The sequence below is a fragment of the Chelon labrosus genome, assembly GCF_963514085.1.
Source record: "Chelon labrosus genome assembly, chromosome: 11".
Lineage (NCBI taxonomy): Eukaryota > Metazoa > Chordata > Actinopteri > Mugiliformes > Mugilidae > Chelon > Chelon labrosus.
The window spans coordinates 3,907,857-3,929,687 of NC_140344.1; the positions used below are offsets into that span (position 1 = coordinate 3,907,857).

General features: G+C 40.7%; 1 protein-coding gene across 2 annotated transcripts; it reads right to left on the minus strand.

Moving 5' to 3' along the window:
- Positions 1-770: 770 nt before the first annotated feature.
- LOC311495362 (mixed lineage kinase domain-like protein) lies at positions 771-15,864 on the minus strand. Of its 2 annotated transcripts, XM_084554779.1 has the most exons (11): positions 15,643-15,864; positions 11,302-11,755; positions 10,869-10,967; positions 7,967-8,144; positions 5,574-5,674; positions 5,357-5,492; positions 4,938-5,022; positions 4,163-4,305; positions 3,905-3,954; positions 3,174-3,314; positions 771-2,980 (listed from the first exon to the last, which is right to left on the minus strand). In XM_084554779.1, exons 2-11 carry the CDS (start codon positions 11,747-11,749, stop codon positions 2,931-2,933), a joined length of 1,431 nt encoding a protein of 476 aa, XP_084410905.1. In that variant the 5' UTR covers positions 11,750-11,755; positions 15,643-15,864; the 3' UTR covers positions 771-2,930. The 2 variants fall into 2 exon arrangements, with proteins under 2 accessions (XP_084410905.1, XP_084410906.1); XM_084554780.1 differs by lacking the exon at positions 15,643-15,864 and having other exon boundaries at positions 11,302-11,759.
- Between the last annotated feature and the right edge of the window lie 5,967 nt (positions 15,865-21,831).

The window sequence follows — 21,831 nt, forward strand, 5'->3', positions numbered from 1 at the left end:
ATTGTGATATCATTCCAAAAAGCAAGAGGTACGAGAAATGGCAAATGCTTCAGCTTGATGTGAATATAAGGGTAGGAAATCTCAATGAAAAATATACTGTTGATGTAAATCACTAGCTTGTATGACTTCTTCAGTGTCGACTTAATCTCCAAACTCAATCCCTATGTGCTGAGGACAAAGCCCTCTTCCAAAACATTCCCAATGAAACCCTTCCCAAAGGCCCTCAGTTCGTTCATCCACACCCTGACACGCATGTTTTCTTTGCACGTTTTGCCTCATATCTCAAGATCACCAAATTTCGTTGCTTCTCACCCGCCTGACTCTCATTCACTTGTCAGCCAAAGGATTCCTGTGTTCCTTTGCCTCCTTTCAGGCCGTGTCGACCCGCTTATGCCTCTGCATCCTGCTTGGGTACGACTTCGCCACGGCATGGACCCCTTCATGATTGCTTGCGATCATCTAGTTAACATTTTAGATTGACCATGAGCACTGTTGTTGTTAAATAATAAAACTAATCCTCAAAAGTGCAACTTACCTAATAATTGTGCACACAGTGTAACGCTAAAATCACCCTGTCGTATTGTGATATTTAATAAGATCACATTTAAATCTTAAATGTTAAATTTTCACCAGATTTCATTTTGTTCTCCTATGTCTCTTCTTCTAAAGGCTAGGCCACATGCCTCTATTAAACAAAGAGAAATCTCCATTTGAAGCATTTATTATTATCTGCTGTTTGATTGTGGTGTTCATCATGAGCAGACATGTAGACCACTACATACAGTTTGAAATGAATTCTATCAAAGAACAAGGCAATAAATAACACTAGAAGAAGGAAAACATGGAAATGGAAAAATCTAAAGATCAAGAAAAGTGATATTGTTACAAACGAATGCAACTCAAAGGCATACATAAAGAACAAGAATGAGGAATCAGTATTATATGTGAAAGGGATATTTTAGCTTATAAAACATTACTATTCAGACTGCACCAAATATATTTTTAATCACAGAGATCATTAATGTTAAACACAAAGACTAAAAGACCAACTGAAGTGAAGGTAACAACATTTTCAGATTTGACCTGACACACAAGAGTGGCATTTAGTTTGAAAACCTGACCTTTGGTGCACTAACCTCTAGGTGGAGCCTTTACACTTTGCTCAGGTTAAGTTCACATTCAAAAAGGCCCCAGAGCTAGTGTTAAACCATCTGAATAACAACGAAAACGTTCAACAGATCATTTCTGTGGATGTGGGAGGTTAAAACAAGATACACAAAGACCAACATGCAAACATTTATTTGGAGAAGAGTTACAATAACGTCAGAATTAGTTTTTAAATGGCATTTCCCATGAAAACACCTATGTGAATTATTTACAGTACTCATTCATTTTTTTTATTTTTTTTTTATTTTTTTACTGTTTTCTACCAAGTAGAACAGGGATGTCAAACATGTGGCCCGGGGGCCAAAACCAGCCTCACAAACTGTCCAATCTGGCCCGTGGGGTGAATTTGCAAAGTGTAAAAATTACATAGAATGCAATCTACCAACTAAAGAAACTTCTATTTGTAATTTGACCACTAGCACTAATTTAGTGCATCTTAAGACATTTCCAGTTGTTCATAAAATGTTATGTAAAATGATGGTTAAATAAATGTAAACATTTTCATAATGTAGCTCTTTGCACTAAAACAAAGGGAAATTGTAATTTTTTTATAGGTAATTATGCTACCTACTGGTCCTACCCCTTGAAATCAAATTGGGTTGTATGTTGTCCCTGAACTACAATCAGTTTGACACCACTAATGTAGAAGAAAAGGAAAGATATCAAAACTAATAAACAAAACAAATTATACACTATTGTTAATATGTTAACCAGCTTCACAAGGTTGTTACCTGGAATTTCAGTAAACAGGTGAGCCTTGTCAAACTAGTATAACTTCTCACCTTCATAATGTGCTTGAGACATCGGTTTTGTAATGTCGAAGTCATGTGGGTAAACAGCAAAGAGAGCTACTGTAGTGATTCATATTACGTCTAGAACCACTCAGCTATTTGCTATTTGAGAAACAAGATCCCCATTGTTGTAGATATGAAGGTCATTGTCCAGAAACATTTGGCAATTTTGAAAGTTTCTTCTAGAGCAGTCACATTCACCATGCACTCTGTGAATTTACTGGAGTTACCAGACTCAGAAATCATCAGTTTAGAGCCCACATGCAGTAATTGCTTCCCAGTTGTCAAGCAGAAGACAAATCTCAACACTAATTATTTGGAGTGGCCTGTGTGGATAAGACCTTATTGGTGGAACTGCTGAGGGAAGAAGACAAATAAAAGAACCAGGAAACACAACCAATGGACAATAGAAATGGATATCTGGACTATGAGACATGGAGAAGGTAGACATATGATATCATCACTTTACCAGTATGGCTACCACAACATTCATTCCATCTCATTCAAGCCTAGTGGGACCATCATTACTTTTTCCAACATGACGATGGCCCATAACATAACTCCAGGCTCCACAACGGGCTGTCTGATCAATGAATTCACGAGGTGATGGACTGCTGAATCAGGTGACCACAGCTTCACAGTCCCCCAACCTAAACCTGAATAATATGTTATGAATGATAACCCTCATGAAGCTGCTGATTGTAAATCCAAATGTAATGCAATTTAATATTATAATATTATAACGGCTCGTAATAGTAAAAATAGTAAAATCTTTTTCTTGACATAATGACGTAATTTCTTATTTCATAATTTTTTCTTATTTTTGATGTCTTCAGTGCACTGCAGAAAATAGTAAAAGCAGAAACCATTGAATGTGTTGGTGTGTCCAAAGCTTGGCTGGAACTGTATAATTTCCACAATGTTTTTTGTCCTGAGGATGATCCCAACCAGCAGCTGGGCAGTTGATGAGTTTTATTGCTCCTCTAACTGTGCCACCACACTGCGCAGTTTATCCACCAACACTGCAACAGAGAAAAATTCATGCTGACTTACAGTATTACATATGAGATGTTTTCTTCCTCAGTTTACGTCATGTTTTAGACTTGAGTTTCACCATCAAACACTTTAAAGTCAGCCTTCCAGCTACGGCACACAAATGCACATACCTACAGAGATTTAACTGCTAACATGATGATGGAAGTGTTTGTAATTTACCTCCAGCAGACGGCCTTGCGAAGCTATCATATGCACGGCATGCGTTGATCAGCTCTCCCAGTGGTTTAGGGCAGTCACTGGGCAGTGGCTCTTGATATTTCTCTTGGCAGACTTTATCAGAGATTTGTTTATTTGAATAACCTGGAAGAGGTGTGAGAACACTTTGAGAACACAAGTACAAGGCAGTTATTCTGTCTTTAAGTATGCTGGTGTCGGGGCTGTTTGGTTGGAAATCTCAACAACTATTAGATTGACTGCCATGAAATTTTTCCACATTCATGTTTCCCAGAAGAAACTTTGTTGGTTTCTAAGAAAATGTCTGAACAACTATTTTGATGATAACTTTGATGACCCTGACTCCAGTATTATTGGATTATTTTGTCCATACTATGGTTTAGGATTAGAAAACCACTGACGTTAGCCTCACTTGGTGCTAATTAACAAATTTCTAACATGCTAATTGCTAACGATGGAAAACAAACACAAGCAGGCCAGCCACACAGCTCAGTGACAGTGCTGCAAATTGTACATTTAAACCAACTATTAGTGTGGATTTGATCATGTAAATAATAAAAATTCATCTGCAGTCTACTTTTAAGTCTTTTGAATCTATGATATGAGTCCTGTTCACAGTCTTGCTGCTCCAGCTAATATTACCACATTAAACTTTCCTGTTGAACAGAACTCCTTAAATTTATTAACTTTATTTTGCAAGTCATGACAGAACTCACCTTCGAAAGGTTTTTTGCGTGTTGCAATCTCCCACAGGACGATTCCGAAGCTGTGAGGCATCAAGTCAGAGAGCAAACATTTGTTGTTTAATTAGACAATTAAATCAGTTCATCTTCATTCACTCTAAATGACCTGTCTGAAAGAGAAACACAAACTCTGCACAGGCAGTGGCTGCACATACAGTCCCTGAAGATCATTAAAATCATGTGCTGTTAGTTCTGAGCAGTTGTACAGGGTGACCCCTCTCTGGTACTGACCTGTATATCTCACACTCTTTGCTGTAGACGTGATTGATGTCGCTGAGTGCCTGGGGAGAGGAATAGCACAAGGGCTTGATCTCCTTGTCCTTTGTGGATTTCTTCAGTGACGTCTCCGTTTTCGCCAGCTCAAATCCTCCCAGCTGGAAACAAAGACAATATTAGCGCTGTATCTAAAGACAAAGCTAAAACAAAGACAACTGAACTTGTCTGAGTTTTCTTGAAGACTTTTCACCACTCATCCAAGTATCTTTTTCAGATCAGTTTAGGTTTTGATTCGGAACACCTGTGGGCTAAAGCGCAAACAGTTTATGCCTCTGTGGGACATAGACGACGTTGGCTACGTACGTAGGCAACGCTGTTTATGTTCGGTGCGAGCCATTTATACATGTGCGCTTGTCAGTCTGGCTCGATCTGTAACAACACCACCCAACTGCTAGTTGGCGCTCTGTCTTTTTTATAAGTTGGGTTAATTTTTGTTTCTACTTCCTGCTTCACTTTTAACAATGGCGACTCAAATTTTTGCCGAAATTTGTTCGCCTCGATGTGTTCCATCTTTAGTGATCCAAAATAATCAGTTTGAAGATTGCAGAGAATACACTACTACCAAGCGGACCAATCACAGCTCTTGCGGTCTGCGTCGCCGCGACACGTAGTTATATTTCTGGGTAGGTACACGTCAGGCTACGGTGTTAGGGTCTGCGTAGGGTCTGGGTTGTAGCTACGGCGTCATATTAACACATATGCATAAACTGCGCATCACTGGCTTTAGTACCTTGACTCTGTAGCCTTCTGCCACCAGGAACTTGCTGCTGCTGATGCACCCGTGGACCTTACTTTTTTCTTCTGTTTGGTGGAGTCTGAGAGACAACAGTTCCAGTAGTAACTTATTAGTGCATTTTATTGTAAATATGGAAACATGAACATACCATTATTGTTGTACAAACAAATGTATATCTTTTCAAGTTTTCAGTTTCAACATATTCTGATATCAGAAAGTATGTGTATAAATCTATAGCATCCACCTCTGTTTGGTCTAGAATCTGTGCTGATGTCGGTGAATTTTATTGGCAAATGTTTCATTTTACTTACTCATCTTCACCAAGAAAATCTGCACCCCTCCTTCTTTCTGTCAGTACCTCCTCACACATTATTTAAATTTGTCAGTAAACACACAATGAATTGCAGACTGACCGATAGAGTCCTTGCGCTGCATCCAGGCACATGCGAGCTTTCCTGATCCAGGGCATTCTACATGTAGAGTCCAGGACCTGTCGAAGGCTTCCTTTCTCACAGTACTCCATGATGATGAGGAACTGTGGGTCGGATCCTGCAGACAGTAACAGTGACACACTGCATTGCCGGAAAGAATATCAGGCCCTGTGTGATTCACGTGCTGAAGTCCACTCACCTGTTTCGTCCTGGACACAGATGCCGAACATTCGCAGGATGTTGGGCGACTCAAACCGTTTCATGGTGTCGACTTCCTTATTGAAGATGGACTTCAGCTCCCTGCAAACAGAGGAAATGTGGTGACAAGGATTAAATTATGCCTCATACTTAACCCTCCTGTTGTCTTCGGCTCAATTTGACCCGATTTCAAAATGTAAACTGTCATAACTTTGGTTTTCTTCCATATAATTGCCTGAAAATTACATGGATGGTCCCCTGCTTAGCTCTTTACAGCTCAAATTAATTATGACTATATTTGTTAAATTATGTGTGTTTTATCAAAATTTATAACACCGGTTGTCTTCCCGGGTCAATTTGACCCGGTCATATTTAGTGGTGCAATGGGTCACACTATTGTGGTTTTCAGCACAATTAACACACACACAAACATATACAACCACCCACACACACCCACCCATCCACACAGCCACCCCCACGCCCCCACACCCCCCTGCCACACACCCCCCACCCCCGCACATACACAAAAACACACACACACACGCATACACGTACACAAAAACCCCTACACACGTATACACACACACGCACCCACACACCCAAACATGCACACACATACACGCATACTCACACACGCGTTCGCACACACACACACACGCACTCACATTCATGTATACACACACATACACACACATCCACCCACACACACACACAAACACACACACCCCACTAAACCAAAATCACACACGTATACACATACACACACATATACACATACACACACATGTATAAACACACATGCACAGACACACACACATGCAGTGTAATATTTCCAGTCTCTGATTGGCATTTGGCCTTCAGACAACACCAAATGTCAAAGCTAAACATTTGTGAACATGTTAATTTCACACCTGTGATTTGTCTTTCTCCAATTCTGGACAAGATAACTATAAACAAAAAACTGAGATTATAAATACAGCATCCTCAGGGAATTTCACATTTCACTCTGAGACAGCGTGATGAAGGGGAGACATTCTCTTGTCTCCTACTGCCCCAAAGACAGAAAAAAATTGCTTCTCATGAGCACTCTGCATTGGGACACTGCTTTTAGTAGCACCATGGAGGACAAAAGATCATCCTTGATTATAACAAGAACAAGAGGGAGTCCACAACCTCGACAAGGTATTGCACTTTTTTTCATGTAATATTTATCGATATTCATTCAGGTCAATGCATTGCATTCTTGTGTGAAATAAGAATTAATTTTTGAATGATTTGTTGTTTATTACTTTTATTACAGGTCACCAGTGTATACAGCTGTAAACGGATTACAGCCCCCTGTCAGGGGCTAACGGACTGTCCCTCACCCACACACACGCTTGAGCTGTATTTCTGTGTTTATTATTTTATAAAAAAGATCAAAGAAAGAGTTATTAAAATAAATGCTGAACTTTGCAAATTATATTTCTTTACTCTCTTATTTATGAAAACAAGTGCATCAGTAAATTTTGACCTTGGGGTATCCTGACTAATGCTTTACATATACTAATCAGTAGTTAAGCCAAATAACTAATAATATCTTCTATATTAGTTTTTTTTTCATAAAACATGTCTAAAAGAAGTTTAAAATGTGTGGTAATGACTTGTCATGAAGTAGGCCAAAAATATGTAACAGAATGGTGTGATCATTTTACACATTTGCATTGTAACCAATTGAAACAGCCCAGGTCAAATTGACCCGGGAGGACAACCGGTGTGACTATTTGCTGCCATTAAAAAAATCAAAAAGGTTTCAAAACAATATCCTGCCTGAACATTGACATATACCAGCCTGTGATAATGGATCAACACATATGCCTCTGATCACAAGCATAGTGAAAATAATTCAGAATTTCTGCTTTTTTTTTACTCAAAAACGAGTTGTACTTTTTTGTAAATTAGGTGTATCGTACCATAAACTACAAACCTAAATATAAAATTTATGTTAATGTGTTGGAAACAAGTTCAATTAAAAGGTGAAAAAAAAATAAAAATAAAAAAATTTATACACCATGTTTTATAAGCAGTCAAAACAGCGGACAAAAGGTACGTAGTAAACGCGAAGACAACAGGGCGGTTAAAGGTTCATCTAACAACAGTACAAGCTGGAGCTCTAATTTATTCAGCAGTCACTGGTTTCAGTTTTCAGTCCAACCTCACATTACCATAATTTATTTAGTGATTATATTGTTACCACAGAATTCTGCATGTTTCTTATTTAGATAATTTAAATACAACAAATCCTATTTCAGCTCCTCATGGCCTAAAGATTTATTTATTTTTTTTCTAGGCTGACTGACGTCATTAAAATATATTTTCCAGTGCTTTATTTTAGTCATACTGATCAGCACAGACCTTGGGCTGGTGTTCAGGGGTCCAATGTAACGCTTGATGGCCACTGTGAATCCACGATATTCTCCTTTGTAGACCTCAGAGTTTGATGTCGTCATGAAGGCCTTTTTTGGATGTTCGTACCTCAGCTCCTCTGGTTTAATCATTCGGATGTCCTCGTTAGTGATCCTGGGCTTCTCCACTGTAAAAAAAAAACTAATAAATAAATTAAAAAATAAAGCACAATGTATTGTTTAGCTGCAATCAGGAGGGAGAAGAATTTCAGAACTTCATAAATTTCTGCCGTAACCCGACAGAAATTTACCACTGAAGGCTATGCAACTTGCCCATATGTCTTTTAAACCTGTAATAACACATTTGTTTTGGTCACTCATGGGCAGCAAACAAAGTGGTGACTATACCTTCAACATGTCAGCAGCTTTTAAAAGTTATTCCATAAATCCATAAATCATCTTAAACGTTTGTTTTTGAGTCAGGGGTCAGCTGGCTGTAAAATAGCCATCCCAGCTGTCAGTTAGACTCAAACAATTAGACATTCGGTTAGCTACTTCCCTTAGCTATGTTTTGTTCTCTTTGGTTTCCACCTCTTGAGGGAAATATCTGACTTTGGTGACTAAATACTCGACTGTGATCACCGTCTCATCTCTAACTGTTTGTTTATCTGCTCAGTACAGACGCTTCTTGTAACATTGCTGCTTGCCAGCTAAAGGTGAGTCTATGGGCTCCTTCAGACCTTGCATTAACTTCCATCCTGGGAAATACGATCACATGTGAGCTTAAAGGACACACTGACTACATTTAAAGGGGGTCTGGGTCACGTGTGTCCACATTTGACCTCATTTCTTTGGTAGTGTGAACCAAAGAAACGCGTCCTGAGTCGCATGAAACACCACCTAGACTCAACAGGGGTGCTCCAGCCTCTTTCATTCAGAAAAACAACACACCGCTCTGTAAGTGATGTCTGAGCCTTTTAAAATATTACATCCTTGTAGCTGTTAACTAACTAAAAAATAAACAGATCTAAACAAGAGTGAGAGTGATGTACATATTAAAATAGAAAGGTTGTGGGCAGGAAAACCACAGAGAGGCTCCCTCCAGCTCATTAAAGCAGTTAACAGGTTTTAACAAGCCATTGACCTCTAACATGTGCCAATAAGTGATTAAAACACCACAGCCCTGCTAATGTAATGTGACAACTCTTGTGGACACAACACGTGTGGTCAAGGTTTTGACTCCTGTCAAAATAACAACAGCCGCTACAAGGCACTGTCAACTGAACTTAGAATTCAAAAAGTAATGATTTGGTTGATTTTTTGGTAGATGATAATGATAAGAGATACGAATTATAATAACTCTGATTTCACAAACTACCTGTGAGGTCATGTTTCACTGTGGTCTCGAGGGAATACATAGCTATCTCATACAGTAGGACAAAGCTGGAGGAAATGAGGCGGCACATCAAACAAGTCGGAGCTAAGTGAACAGACTTACTGTGTCTGTGATCAGCTGGGTAAGCTCGAGGAAAGAAATTCAATTATAAGACGCCACATTTACTAATGGTTCATAACATAATGACGTAAATGCTGCTGGATTTAACACACCGTTATGATTAGTGAGATCCTGCTGCTTACGCTAATTCTGTGTTCAAAAGTGTTCAAAGGTTATCAAATATCTGGGCATACCTATCAAAGGGTTTTCTTTACCATGGCTCTGTTCTACACTGTAGAACTAAACACCAGCAATTATGAGGCAGTCAGCAAAAAAATAATTTTAGAACCCCCAAAGTGTCATAGATTCTTCCTTTTCAGGTTGAGGTTTTGCATTAAATGTACAAGTGGATGAACACCATTCTATGTTTTAAAGTTGCTGGAGGTCCCCCTTGGCGAACACCCTATCCAGTACAGGCAATAGTTATGCCAGGTAAGACAAAGTATGGTCACAGCAACTAAGTATTAATGTTACAAAAAACAGTGTTACTATACAGTATGCTAACTTTATAGTCCTGAACTGACCTGTGATGTGTAAGAAGGAAGATGGTGGCCCTGAAGGTCAAAACACAACGACATTTCACAAAAGACAAGGACAAAACAGAAAACACAACAACATTTCACAAAACACGACAACATTTCAGAAAACACAATGACATTTCAGAAAACTAGACATTTCACAAAAGACAACAACATTACAGAAAACACAACGACATTACAAAAAACACGACGACATTTCTCAAAACATAACGACATTTCACGAAACACGACATTACACAACGACATTTCACAAAACACAACGATATTTCACAAAACACAGTGACATTTCAGATTACGGAAAGGGTAGGGACAACACTTCTTGTTTCTGATTGGACAGAACTCGACAGTGTAACGTCATTTCCTGTTTCAAAACGCGAGTTTTAAACCACGTTGGAAAGAATAGAGGATGAGATGGCATTAATAGAGGAATATTTTGAAAGAGGACATACATATGATGTCATTCTTGATATGCTTTCAACCCATCATGACATTAACATGTCCCTTGGAACCCTGAAAGCACAGCTCAAGGAGATAGGACTGAGGAGTCCTCAACGTGCAGACATCCAGAAATTTGGCAACGACTCATACATGTTGTCTGCTTTCAAAGCGCATCACAGTGTCTACACTTCCGCGTATCTGACCATTCACAAAGCATCATTTCTTGACTGGCAGCGAAACAACCAATCACATCAGCTTATAATTTAGCACGGAAGTGTTGTCCATACCCTTTCCCTAATCTGAAATGTCATTGTGTTTTGTGAAATGTCGTTGTGTTTTGACCTACAGGGCCACCGTAGATACATGACTTATGGCCCTGGTGGAATTGGTCTGACTAGTATTGTGTACTGCAGAGCAGTTTTAAATTATGGTCTACTCACACATCTCCACGACTTTTCCCACGTTGATTTTGACATCTTCGAACTCCTTCAGCATGGCGTCTGTTTTCTCTCGCTGAGATTGCATGTGCTCCAGGAGCACTGAGGTAAAAAAAAAATTAACAAAAAACACTTAAGCCAGACTCTATACCGTCCAACCTGTCAAATCTGACATGCCATAAAACTTTTTTTTTTTTTTGGTAAACAAATGTGGTAATGGTTAGCATTTTTAAAATTTTGTTTAAAGGTCCTGTTAGCCCTTCAATTAGAGAAAAATAATAATTATTCTAGAGATGGATTGCTCATCGTGACATTAAGTTCAAAAGGTTTTCAAGGGAACAGGGGTGCAAGTTAAAATTAATTTAATACTGTAGTGTGATTCAGATTGTTTCTCTTTAACCCATAACAGGCCACAGTCAAAATAGGTTTTCCTCACATTTCTTCAACTCGTTGTCATCATCCATTCCATCCACTTCATCTTCTTTTGCTCTGCAGCTCAGTTCAAACACTTTGTACAGAACGTTCCCCTGCTCCACCTGCAGAGCACCGGACAGGATCTGGAAGGCATCGTTCAGGCGTTCATTCACGCTGCTGAACTCGTCCCCGTGGCTGCCGGAGTTCAGGATGCGCTCCACCCAGTTGGCCAATGTGTATTTTTTAATGAGCTCCTGTGCTGATTCCAGGGTGATTGAGAGTTCCTTAAGGGCTTTCACTACCTCTGGCGAGTTTTGGACCTTCTCCCTCTGTTTGATGGACCTTACCAGGTCATCCAAGGCTTTGACTCGGGCCGAAACACGGCGGCAGCGCTTCTTATTGGCCTTAACATTTTCAACCAGGGTGTAGATCTGTGAGGCTACAGCCAGGATGGGATCTACAAAATCCATGATCGGCTAGAGAGACAGAGAGGACAGGAAAAAATGTAGTACATGAACCACAGTTAGCTGTATATGAGGCACACTATCATTATATCATATATCATATATGAGGCACATTATCACTGTCATTTCAATCTCACATCAATAACGTTACCCGGTCTGCATATTTCCACCTACGCAATATAAATCGGCTCCGCCCCTCTCTCAGCCCCCATACCACTTCCATCCTTATTCACAGCCTTGTCACCTCCCGCCTCGACTACTGCAACTCTCTCCTTTTCGGCCTCCCCCACAAATCCCTCCATAAGCTCCAAATGGTCCAGAACTCAGCCGCTCGCATCATCACCAAAACCCCCTCATTTCACCACATTACCCCTGTGCTTCAGCATCTCCACTGGCTCCCAGTCAAATCCCGCATCAACTTCAAGATCCTTCTCCACACCTTCAAGGCCATCCATAACCTCGCCCCCCCCTTATCTCTCGGATCTCCTCCATATTGTCACCCCCTCCCGCTCCCTCAGATCCTCCTCCTCTATCCACCTCTCTGTCCCCTCGGCTCGCCTCAGTACCATGGGGAGCAGAGCCTTCAGTTGCTCTGCTCCCCAACTCTGGAACTCACTCCCACCAGACATCAGAAACATTGACTCCTTCCCTCTCTTTAAATCCAGACTCAAAACCCACCTGTTCCAGATAGCCTATCCACCTTGATTGCACTGTTCCATTTGTTTATTCTGTCTTGTTTTGTGTCTTTATGTTTTTGTACAGTGACCTTGCGAGTCTTGAAAGGCGCTTATAAATAAAATGTATTATTATTATTATTACTAATCTGAGCAAACCTGGCCTAAATATAGCCTATACTATCTCAACATTACCATCTCATGTTATAGCCTTTTTCAAAATAAGTTGGAAGACATTAGCTTTTGTTTGGGGTTTAGGTTTTGATTGCTTAATTGAAATGCACCCTAATTTATTGCGTTTTATACTGAATGCACACAACGAGGTCCAGAAGAGGAGTAAGCCCCTTCTCCTGCAAAAGTCTGGATCTATAAGAACTACTTTCAAGGTACAATGTGCACATGGAAACTCGGACCATTAGAAAACCTCTTGAAGATGGGGGGTACTGGCAACACAGTGAATCCAGTAGAAACGTTTAGAGACTCTCAACTCACAGCGTTATTAGCGCTTGTGCTAGTGGGCCGTAATCATTCCATAAGGCCCTTTCAATTTTAAAAGTTTGCTTGATATTTCATTAGAGGAGAGGGCCGGCCTGTTTGGCACTCCTGGTCAGTTGTGAAGCGCATGGCATAAGTTGAAATGCAGGATGAAAAGCTGTATGTGGTGGGGGACAGGATTCATGACTAATATAATACTTAATCCCAGAAATTGTTATCACCGGTTAAAGAAACAGATCGATGTTTTGTTTTGTTTTTTTCTTTAAAGCACATACTCATCCAGCAGCTGTAAGAAGTAATGGCATGTCTGTACTTGATAAAGTGGAGTAAATGTCTGAGTAGTTGTTGCAACCACAACTCAAAAACTCAGAAATTCTAGAAAAGTCACATACGTAGGCATTTGGATGATGAGTGTATCAACTGATTAAGGCTATTCACAGTCGCCCAATGTTTGTTTTCAGGAACTCCTAGGTGCGCCAATTCCAAAAATAGTTGGAATATTTTGAGGGCTGGACGTCTTCACTGGCTTCTCCCTGTTTTTTGGTTAGTAGACCTTTGTCCACACATAGGCCCGGCACTGATTTTTATAAGACTAATGCAGTAACAAAGCTGAATCCTTTCCATCCTCCGCGGATGGAAGATTATGTTGAGCAGTTGTGGTCAGCTGGATATGTCATTCATTCATTCATCTTCTGTAACCGCTTGTCCTCCGAACAGGTCTCCAGTCTATCACAGGACTAACACAGAGAGACAGACAACCATTCACACTCACACCTACGGCCAATTTAGAGTCACCAATGAACCTAACCCGCATGTCTTTGGACGGTGGGATGAAGCTGGAGTACCTGGAGAGAACCCATGCAGACACAGGGAGAACATGCAAACTCCACACAGAAAGGCCCCAGCTGGCTGATGGATTCAAACCTAGAACCTTCTTGCTGTGATTCATCAGTGTTAACCACCACTCCACTGTTCCGCCCGGCTAGACATGTGTGCAGGTTTGATTTTGTCACTGTTTACTGACCAGATGAGGCTATATACTGAGCTGCTGTTGTGTTGCTGTTATGTTTCACACCGGAGTGTCTCTAAGAAGAATCCAATCAAGCAGGCCTGTAATGCTGAGCTTAGCCTTCAGGTGAGTGAGGAGACTGTCCATCAATAATTCATACTGACAGTGCCTCAGAGTCACTATCCCTCTATGGCTGCCAGTATCACATATGTATGGGACTCCTGGCTGCTTATAAACAGCTCACTCAGCAAAAGGAAAAAAACACTACAGAACAGGAAGTCTTTCTAATGTGTCATGTGATACCTAGAAAGAATGATTCAAATGAATTTGGTGTGTCCAGGTGTTTGCTGTTAGTTTGCAGAGAACATACTATTCCGTACTAGTAATGAATTTAATGATGTCATGCTATTGTTTTTGTTGCCTCAAAACTAACACAGACAAGACTCTGGATATGAACCCTGCCCTATGGCGTAAGAGCTGTGCCCTTAGTATAGTCATCATGCACCCTGACCACTGTTAAGTGACAATTGAATCATTATTCACTAAACCAACACCCTAAAAAAAACTAAGTACTGTGCGTGCAGTGATTTTACATTTGTCTGCTTGTCTTTGTTATGTCCATCCTCCTATCCTCAGGCCTCGCCAGTTCAAGCACTTTCAAGCATGCCATTCAAACGAGAAGGTAAATACCAAAAGCCGAACAAGCCTCTAGTCAGCGATAGCCTGTAGGTTTGCCAACCGTCCCTTGAAAAACGGAACCGTCCCGTATTTAGAAACAAAAGTACGCGTCCCGTATTGAGCTGAAACGGGACGCACTTTGTCCCGTATTACCGTCAGAATCAAAAGTAGTGTGTAAAATGTCAATGGAATGAATGAATAACACGGCGCTTTATATGTAAATTTACGGTAAACTTATTCCCAGGCCGTCTCCTGCTCTGTGACCAATGAGCTGAAAGCGGTAATCCCGCTCATCTCATTGGTCGAGGCACTGTTGCTTGTGAAGAAGATACCGGAAGACAACAAAGCAACAGCTTTTCCTCACACTTTATGTTTGCACTTTTCGTATTGCGCTATTACAAGAGGAATGTTCTGCTTTCTATTGTTTTATATTAATTTAGTTTTAAGTTAAGCAGGGTTTCTGTTTAAGAAAGATATTTATTTTATTCTGTTAATTTCGTTATTTTGTATTAAAAATGAGTTGCTGAATAATCATTTGTTTTCCATGTGTTCATATCACTCACAAATGCATCTAATTCAATTAAGGTTTGAGTCATATAGTTAAAAAATCGTTCCACATACACAAATAAGGGCTAAAAAAAAATCACCACGCCGGGAAGAATGAAGGCAATCGGGTCTGCCGGCCCTGCCAATGAGGTGTCCCCTTATTTACGTTTCAGGGAGTTGGCAACCCTAGTGATAGCATTCATGTTGGAGGGTAAGAGCAGGGGAGGGGTAATTGTAGTCCTCTCTAGCCCCAGGGAAGATAGCCTGTCTTTGTATATGTGTAACTTTAAGTGAGCTAAGCAATGTTTGTCTTCAGCAAAACTGCAAATCAACATTACAGCAACATTCGTTCTTAAGTTACGATGTAGATAAATGACTCATTGAGTCACTTCTGAACTGAATTCTACAGCAAACTAACTTAATCACAGAGTCATCAAGAGAACAGAAGACAAGGTGGCAGAATACTTTACGCAAAAACGAATCAAAAGAAAACTTACCCGTGAGAGGAAGTCACTCGAAGTTGCCTTTGTCAGCTCAGGTAGGCTGTATGTTGTGTGTATGAGCACTGAGAGAAAATGAAACTGGCCGCCGTATGCGTGTAGATCCTCCTTCTGCTGCTCACAACTTCCTGTTTCTCTCTGACGGTTGGAGTCCTTCCCCCCATGACACTCTGGGTGTGTGTGCACCTCTGCTCAGACAAGCCTAAGATATGTTTATTTTATCCTTGAAGCAGAGGCATATTTCACATAAGGTGAATAAATCTGCTGAGCAGAAAGCATCTGGAGGTGTCCTGACTGACTGCTTTATTGATTACCTTCCAGCCAGGATGGCTTCATGTGACACACTCATGGCCACTGCCTTAGGGGCAAGAGGAAACCTACAGCACACTTAAAGGTCCAGTGTAAAGGATATTCTGTATCAAGTGGTGGCGTTCCATAGTGAAACCAACCCATCCGTCACTCCTCTTTTTCCAAGTGTGTAACTAAAAACACAAAAGTCCCTCTATCGAGTAAGCGCTTGGTTTCTTGATAACAAAAAAAACAGATACAGTTTGAAGTTACAGGTGATCATACACTAAGGAAAATATAATTAAATGTTATGTGAAGTTTCGGCTAATAGGTCCCAAGATGTTTTTTGCTTAAAAGAAAAATGGCACAACACAAGCACTCTTGCTAAACACAATATTACACAAAACAAAGTTATAGCTTTAAATTATTATACAGTACATGCGCAGTTGTGATGAGCAGTGAGGGAAATGAAAGCCTCACGCAGGGTGATCAGATGTCAGAAACCTGAAAAAAAATGTCCCAGCTACTGTCATGTCAGCAGGGGTCACAGTTTTTGCTGACTGTGTTGAACTGAGCTGAACTGATATGAATTACATTAAAATGACTGAGCTGATCTGCTGTTATGTGAAGGTGCACCATGTGCTGAGAAAATCTCCCCTGGGAGCGTCTCCAACCACCAGGTAGGCCTATAATTCTGAGACTAGCCCTCAGGTGAGTGAGGATACAGTCCATAAATGATTCATACCGACAATGCCTTAAAGTCACCATCACTGACAGAAAAAGTAGTCCTGTTATTTGATCAACACATTCATTTTCATTCATTTTCTGTAACCGCTTGTCCTCTGGAGGGTCGCAAGGGTGCTGGAGCCTATCCCAGCTGTCATTGGGCAAGGATACACCCTGGACAGGTCACCAGTCTATCGTAGGGCTAACACAGACAGACAACCATTCACACACAGGGTAGGCACGTCAGATGGAGTTAGTATGTTTGGGTGCTAGGCAATGATCGTACAATTGTATACTAGTTAGGAGTGTAATGACCTCAGACCATAGTGTCATAGAGTAATCCACTTCTTTTGTCTGAATAATTCTTTGTTGTATTTCTTAAAGTGTGCCTGTGTACATATCAGTTTAGATTGTATCAGTAAATACTAGCTGTGCCGTTCTTCTTTCCATACTGCTGCTTTCTGGTTACAATTCTTCCTCGCTTGCCGCAGGTTTACTTTCTGTAGATGTTGTTTTGTGAATCTAATCCCAGTATCCTGATTTTCATTTAATGTATAGCTTCTGCCACGTCTTTCTGCTTCTGTACCTGTACTCATGGAGTTTCACATTTCCACTGGTCTGTGAACTGACCTGCAAATAGACCAGAATTGCTGTTGTTTCTTATCGGCGTTCTTAGATTTTACTCTGTGACTTGTTCCAGTCTGTCTTGGGTGAGTCTGTGCAGTTTCTGTTCTCTGCTTTGCCCTCTGACAACATCCCCCACAATGGAGGAAGGAAAGAACTATCTTGAGCAAAAAACATGCTGCTGCATGTAAAAAGTCACAGGCATGTGACGTTTGACAATTGCCTAGTGTCCAAATACTTTATTCTCCATTTAGAGGGTAAAGTTCATGCTTTCTGGAGGAACAACCTGAACCATCTCAGTAGAACATTTGTAGGCCTGTTTAGACCTTGCATTAAGATCTGATCTTTAGGTATGTGTGTTCTGACCCGGCATTAACTTCTGTCTCCTAATGCGTTCCTAGATCCACCTAGGATGCATTGCGTTCACACTACCAAAGGACCACCTCCAAAAGTGGTCAGAGATCGGATCTCTCGAATGCGATCTGAGTGAATCCTGGGGGTGTTCACACCTGTCTTTTTCATAATCAGATCGCCTAGATCGGATCTTGATGAAAGGTCTGAACAGGCCCTGATCAGACCCCTGTTTTTTACAATGAAAAATTGGGTTGAAATACCACGTTATCCAATATTTTGCAAAATCAACCTTTGTTAGTTTAAATGCTCAAACACTTTTTGGGGTTGTTGTAACTGCCCATGTCCCAACTTGCAGCAGTGTAAACAGCTTAGAAGCTTAGAAATAAATGCCTGTCTAATGTTGCCTTTTTAGCATTGTAATTCTGTAATTAAATGGTTTGTTTTGCCATTGTAGTTGATGCTGTGTAGACTAAAGCTGTTAATTCATTCAGATTCAGATTCAGAAAACTGTATTTGTCCCCGGGGGGCAATTTAAGGCACAAGTGAGCAGATTCATGTGCAAGTACAGACATTTTAAGGAGCCAAAAAAAAAAAAACAGAAATAGAATAAGATACAAAATACAAAGTATGTACAAGTTACCGTGCTATAAATGTTATAACTATCCAAAATGTCCATGGAGAATGTAAACAGACTGTGTAAGTAAAGCGACTAAAGTGCAAATGTAAACAGTAAACAGTAGTTACAGGGAATATGTATTTACAAGTTATAGCCGAGGTAGAATGGGTAATAAATAAAAAACAACCAAGAGTCTCTGGTATGTGAGTATGGGGGTGAGGGGCAAGGGGCGTGTGACTGTGCTATGGTTGTGTGTGACCCTGGAGAAGAGTCCGAGAGAGGTATGGGTCTGCATTTGTGTGTGTTTGTCTGTCTCCTTTTTGCCTCAGGTGTGGAGCAGACCTGCTGCTAGTCATTATGCTAGGACTGGGCTGCTATCGCACCTGCATCTCATTGTCCAGTCAGGCTGAACTCCAAGGGCTTTCTACTCTCCCACTCATCGCCACTTCTTCAGTTACCTACAGTATGTGGTAGTTAGTTAATTAATTGGGAGTGCGTTCCATGTTTTTATTGCTTTGAAGGAGAAGGCTGATTGAGCAAATGCTGTGCATCGAAAGGGCACGCTTCAGTTCCCACTTATGGTGGACCTGGAAGTTCTACCCACTTTTTCAGCACCGGGCTGGACAAATCTTCTCAAAGGTGGAGGTGTGGCATTATGAATGATTTTGTGTAACAGACGTAGATTTGTGAACATTATTAAATTATCAAAATTGAGTAAATTGTCTTTTGGGAGGGCGGCACAGATATGAGACTGGAGTGGTTTTTTGTCTAAGATTTTGATAGCTTGTTTGTGAATAGATGTAATTGGTTTCTGTTAGGGAGGAATTTGTGGTGATGCCGATGAAGAAGAAGAAGTACCAGAGTCCTGTATGTCTTATGCTGAAGGAGTTATTTAGGCTCGTACGAGGAGAGCAGAAGCTTCGTCATCACAACATAAGTGCATGGGTCCACCTCAGTTCTAAGGGACAAACAGTAAACTCAGATTCTTATACTAGAAAGGTGGGCCGAGGCAGCAAAGGGGAGATGCGTCAATATCCAATTGGCCATTGTACATAAACATGAAGATTCACACCAACTAGGAAATACAAATTGTCTTCCAGGAACGGAAGACGTTATCATCTAACTCTACAGCTGTGTCTGTTGACAGCCAGACAGTGAGATTGGAGACGCCAATAAGAGGGACCATGGCCTTGGCATGTTCCTCAAAGAGAAAATAGGGCAGATAACTGACCCCAACAGTAATCTAACATTAACTACACATAGGCAAGAGAAATTATTCTCTAACAATCCCCTCTTATTGATCATAAGATCAATACACTATAATTTAACACCTTAAGGGTGAGTTAATGTCAAGCCATCAGAATCAAAGACCATCACGCAATACAAGAACCCAATGAGATCAAATGTGAAACAAGTAAATAATAAAACAAATAAATGCATCAACATTGATAAAGATGGTGTTGTAAAATAAAAACACAATTAAACACAGAATCACGTGAGTCAAATAATATCATGATGTAATATTCACACCCCTCTTATATAGCATGTCAGCTTATCTAACATGTGACCCATGAACCCCACCTTCCCGTCAACAAGGACCGCTGGAGGCAAACCCTCAATGGGATAAAGAACTCCTGAAACACATAAGTGTTAGAAGGGCTCACGTTTGAAATCACAGCCACATGAACCTACTTACAGGAAGCCAAACCCCCCCCCCCCCCCCCCCCCCCCCTTTTCTTGACGAGAGGAGGTAAAAAGACCCCCGCGCTAACTATTCTAACCATGGAGTCAGACCTACGGGAAAAAACCTCAGTGTCATGGAAGAAAACCCAAAGTCTAGTCTCATCCAGATGATGTCATAAGGGTGTGTAATCACTTGGTACAACACATGAATCAATAACAGTAATACATGAAGATTACATAACAATTCAATGTGACAATAGGCAATCAGTATCAGACTAAACGCATGAAGGTAAATATGAAACTTTCAAAGTGGAATTACAGTAAACAAGACAAAGCAATCATAATAATGTAATAGTAGTAACAGTTGACAGGAGGAATGATCTTCAACCCATGTGCTGAGCGCACAGTAGAGGGCCACCACCATGGAGAGGTTACTAGCACATACGATGCATGGTGGTATGGAATCCATCTCCTTGATCTTCAGCTTCTCCTCATATGTCAAGTAGACATATGCATCAATGATTTATTACCTCAATGAGTGATGAGGACTTCAAACAACAATAACAACACACATTGTAACGATCCCAAGGATATTCTAATGAGAAGAAATAATAAATAATTTCAACTACTCTTTTACTTTATAATTACTATGTGATTTGAACTTAAGTGTAATTAAATGAGAATATAGTATATGTAGTGTATCAAATAAGTAAACTCATTTTGAGAACTTTCTTATTCTGCAAGTACCAAAGGTTTTCCCTGTGACATGTACTGCAAGTTTAGCAATGTAGCAATCACCAAAAACACATCTGTCAATTGGGCATTCAAAAACAACAGAAACTGGAGATCGTCTGGATCGAGGATGAGCAATAGTCTTTCTTTCTGTGTGATCCGTGGATGTCTCAGCATGGTCATTTGTGTCAAATGCATCATATTTCTTCACACGCATGTTAATGTGAAGTGCTGGAGGGTTCATCAGTTCATTCTCACCACATGAGATCCCTGCAATGTCCGCAGGATCTCTCTGCTGAGAGCTTCCCCTCTTAGGCAGCTCGAAATCAACGTCGTTGGAGTTTGGATGACCTTTCACCTTACTCTGATGGTTCTCCATCTGTAACCAAAGCAAAAGGGGTCCCCAGAGGAAAACAAAGAGAAGAGCTCCTCCGATCACGAACCAGAGTGAGCCGCCCCCCTCGACCTCGGCCTTCGGGGTGAATCTGCACCTTGTCGCATGCACCCATTCTGGTTTGCCTTCGACTTTCAGAGCTGTTCTTGTCCACAGCAACACCTGATATAGACCCTTCCACCTGGGAGACAAAGACACCTTTTCCAAAGATTTTATTAGTACAAAATCCCCTTCTTTGAAAGGGTGAATGGGCTCATCCGAAGGTCTCGGGAGTCTATCTGCCACCTGTAAGTGATATTTTGGTAAGATTTCAGTTAGTTTCTTCACATAGTCAAACATGTACTCATCTGTCCAAATCAGAGTGGTTTTGTTTGGTGTTAAGGGAGGACTTACACCTGTGGACATGGGTCTGCCCATCAATACTTCATGTGGACTTAGTCCTGTTGTTGCATTTGGTGCACTCCTGATGGAGTACAACACCAATGGCAGTGCGTCAGACCATTTCAAACCTGTCGCCATCATTGTTTTTGTCAGTCTGTCTTTAATGGTCGAGTTCATTCTTTCTACCTGACCTGAACTTTATGGACGATACGGAACATGTAATTGCCAAGTGAACCCAAGAGCTTTTGAGAGAGCCATTTTTGAGACAAATGCTGGACCTCCGTCACTGTCAATTGCTTGTGGCACTCCGAATCTTGGAATCAGTTCTTTCAGCAAACATTTCACAACAGTTCTCGCATCTTCTTTTCGCGTTGGATAGCATTCTACC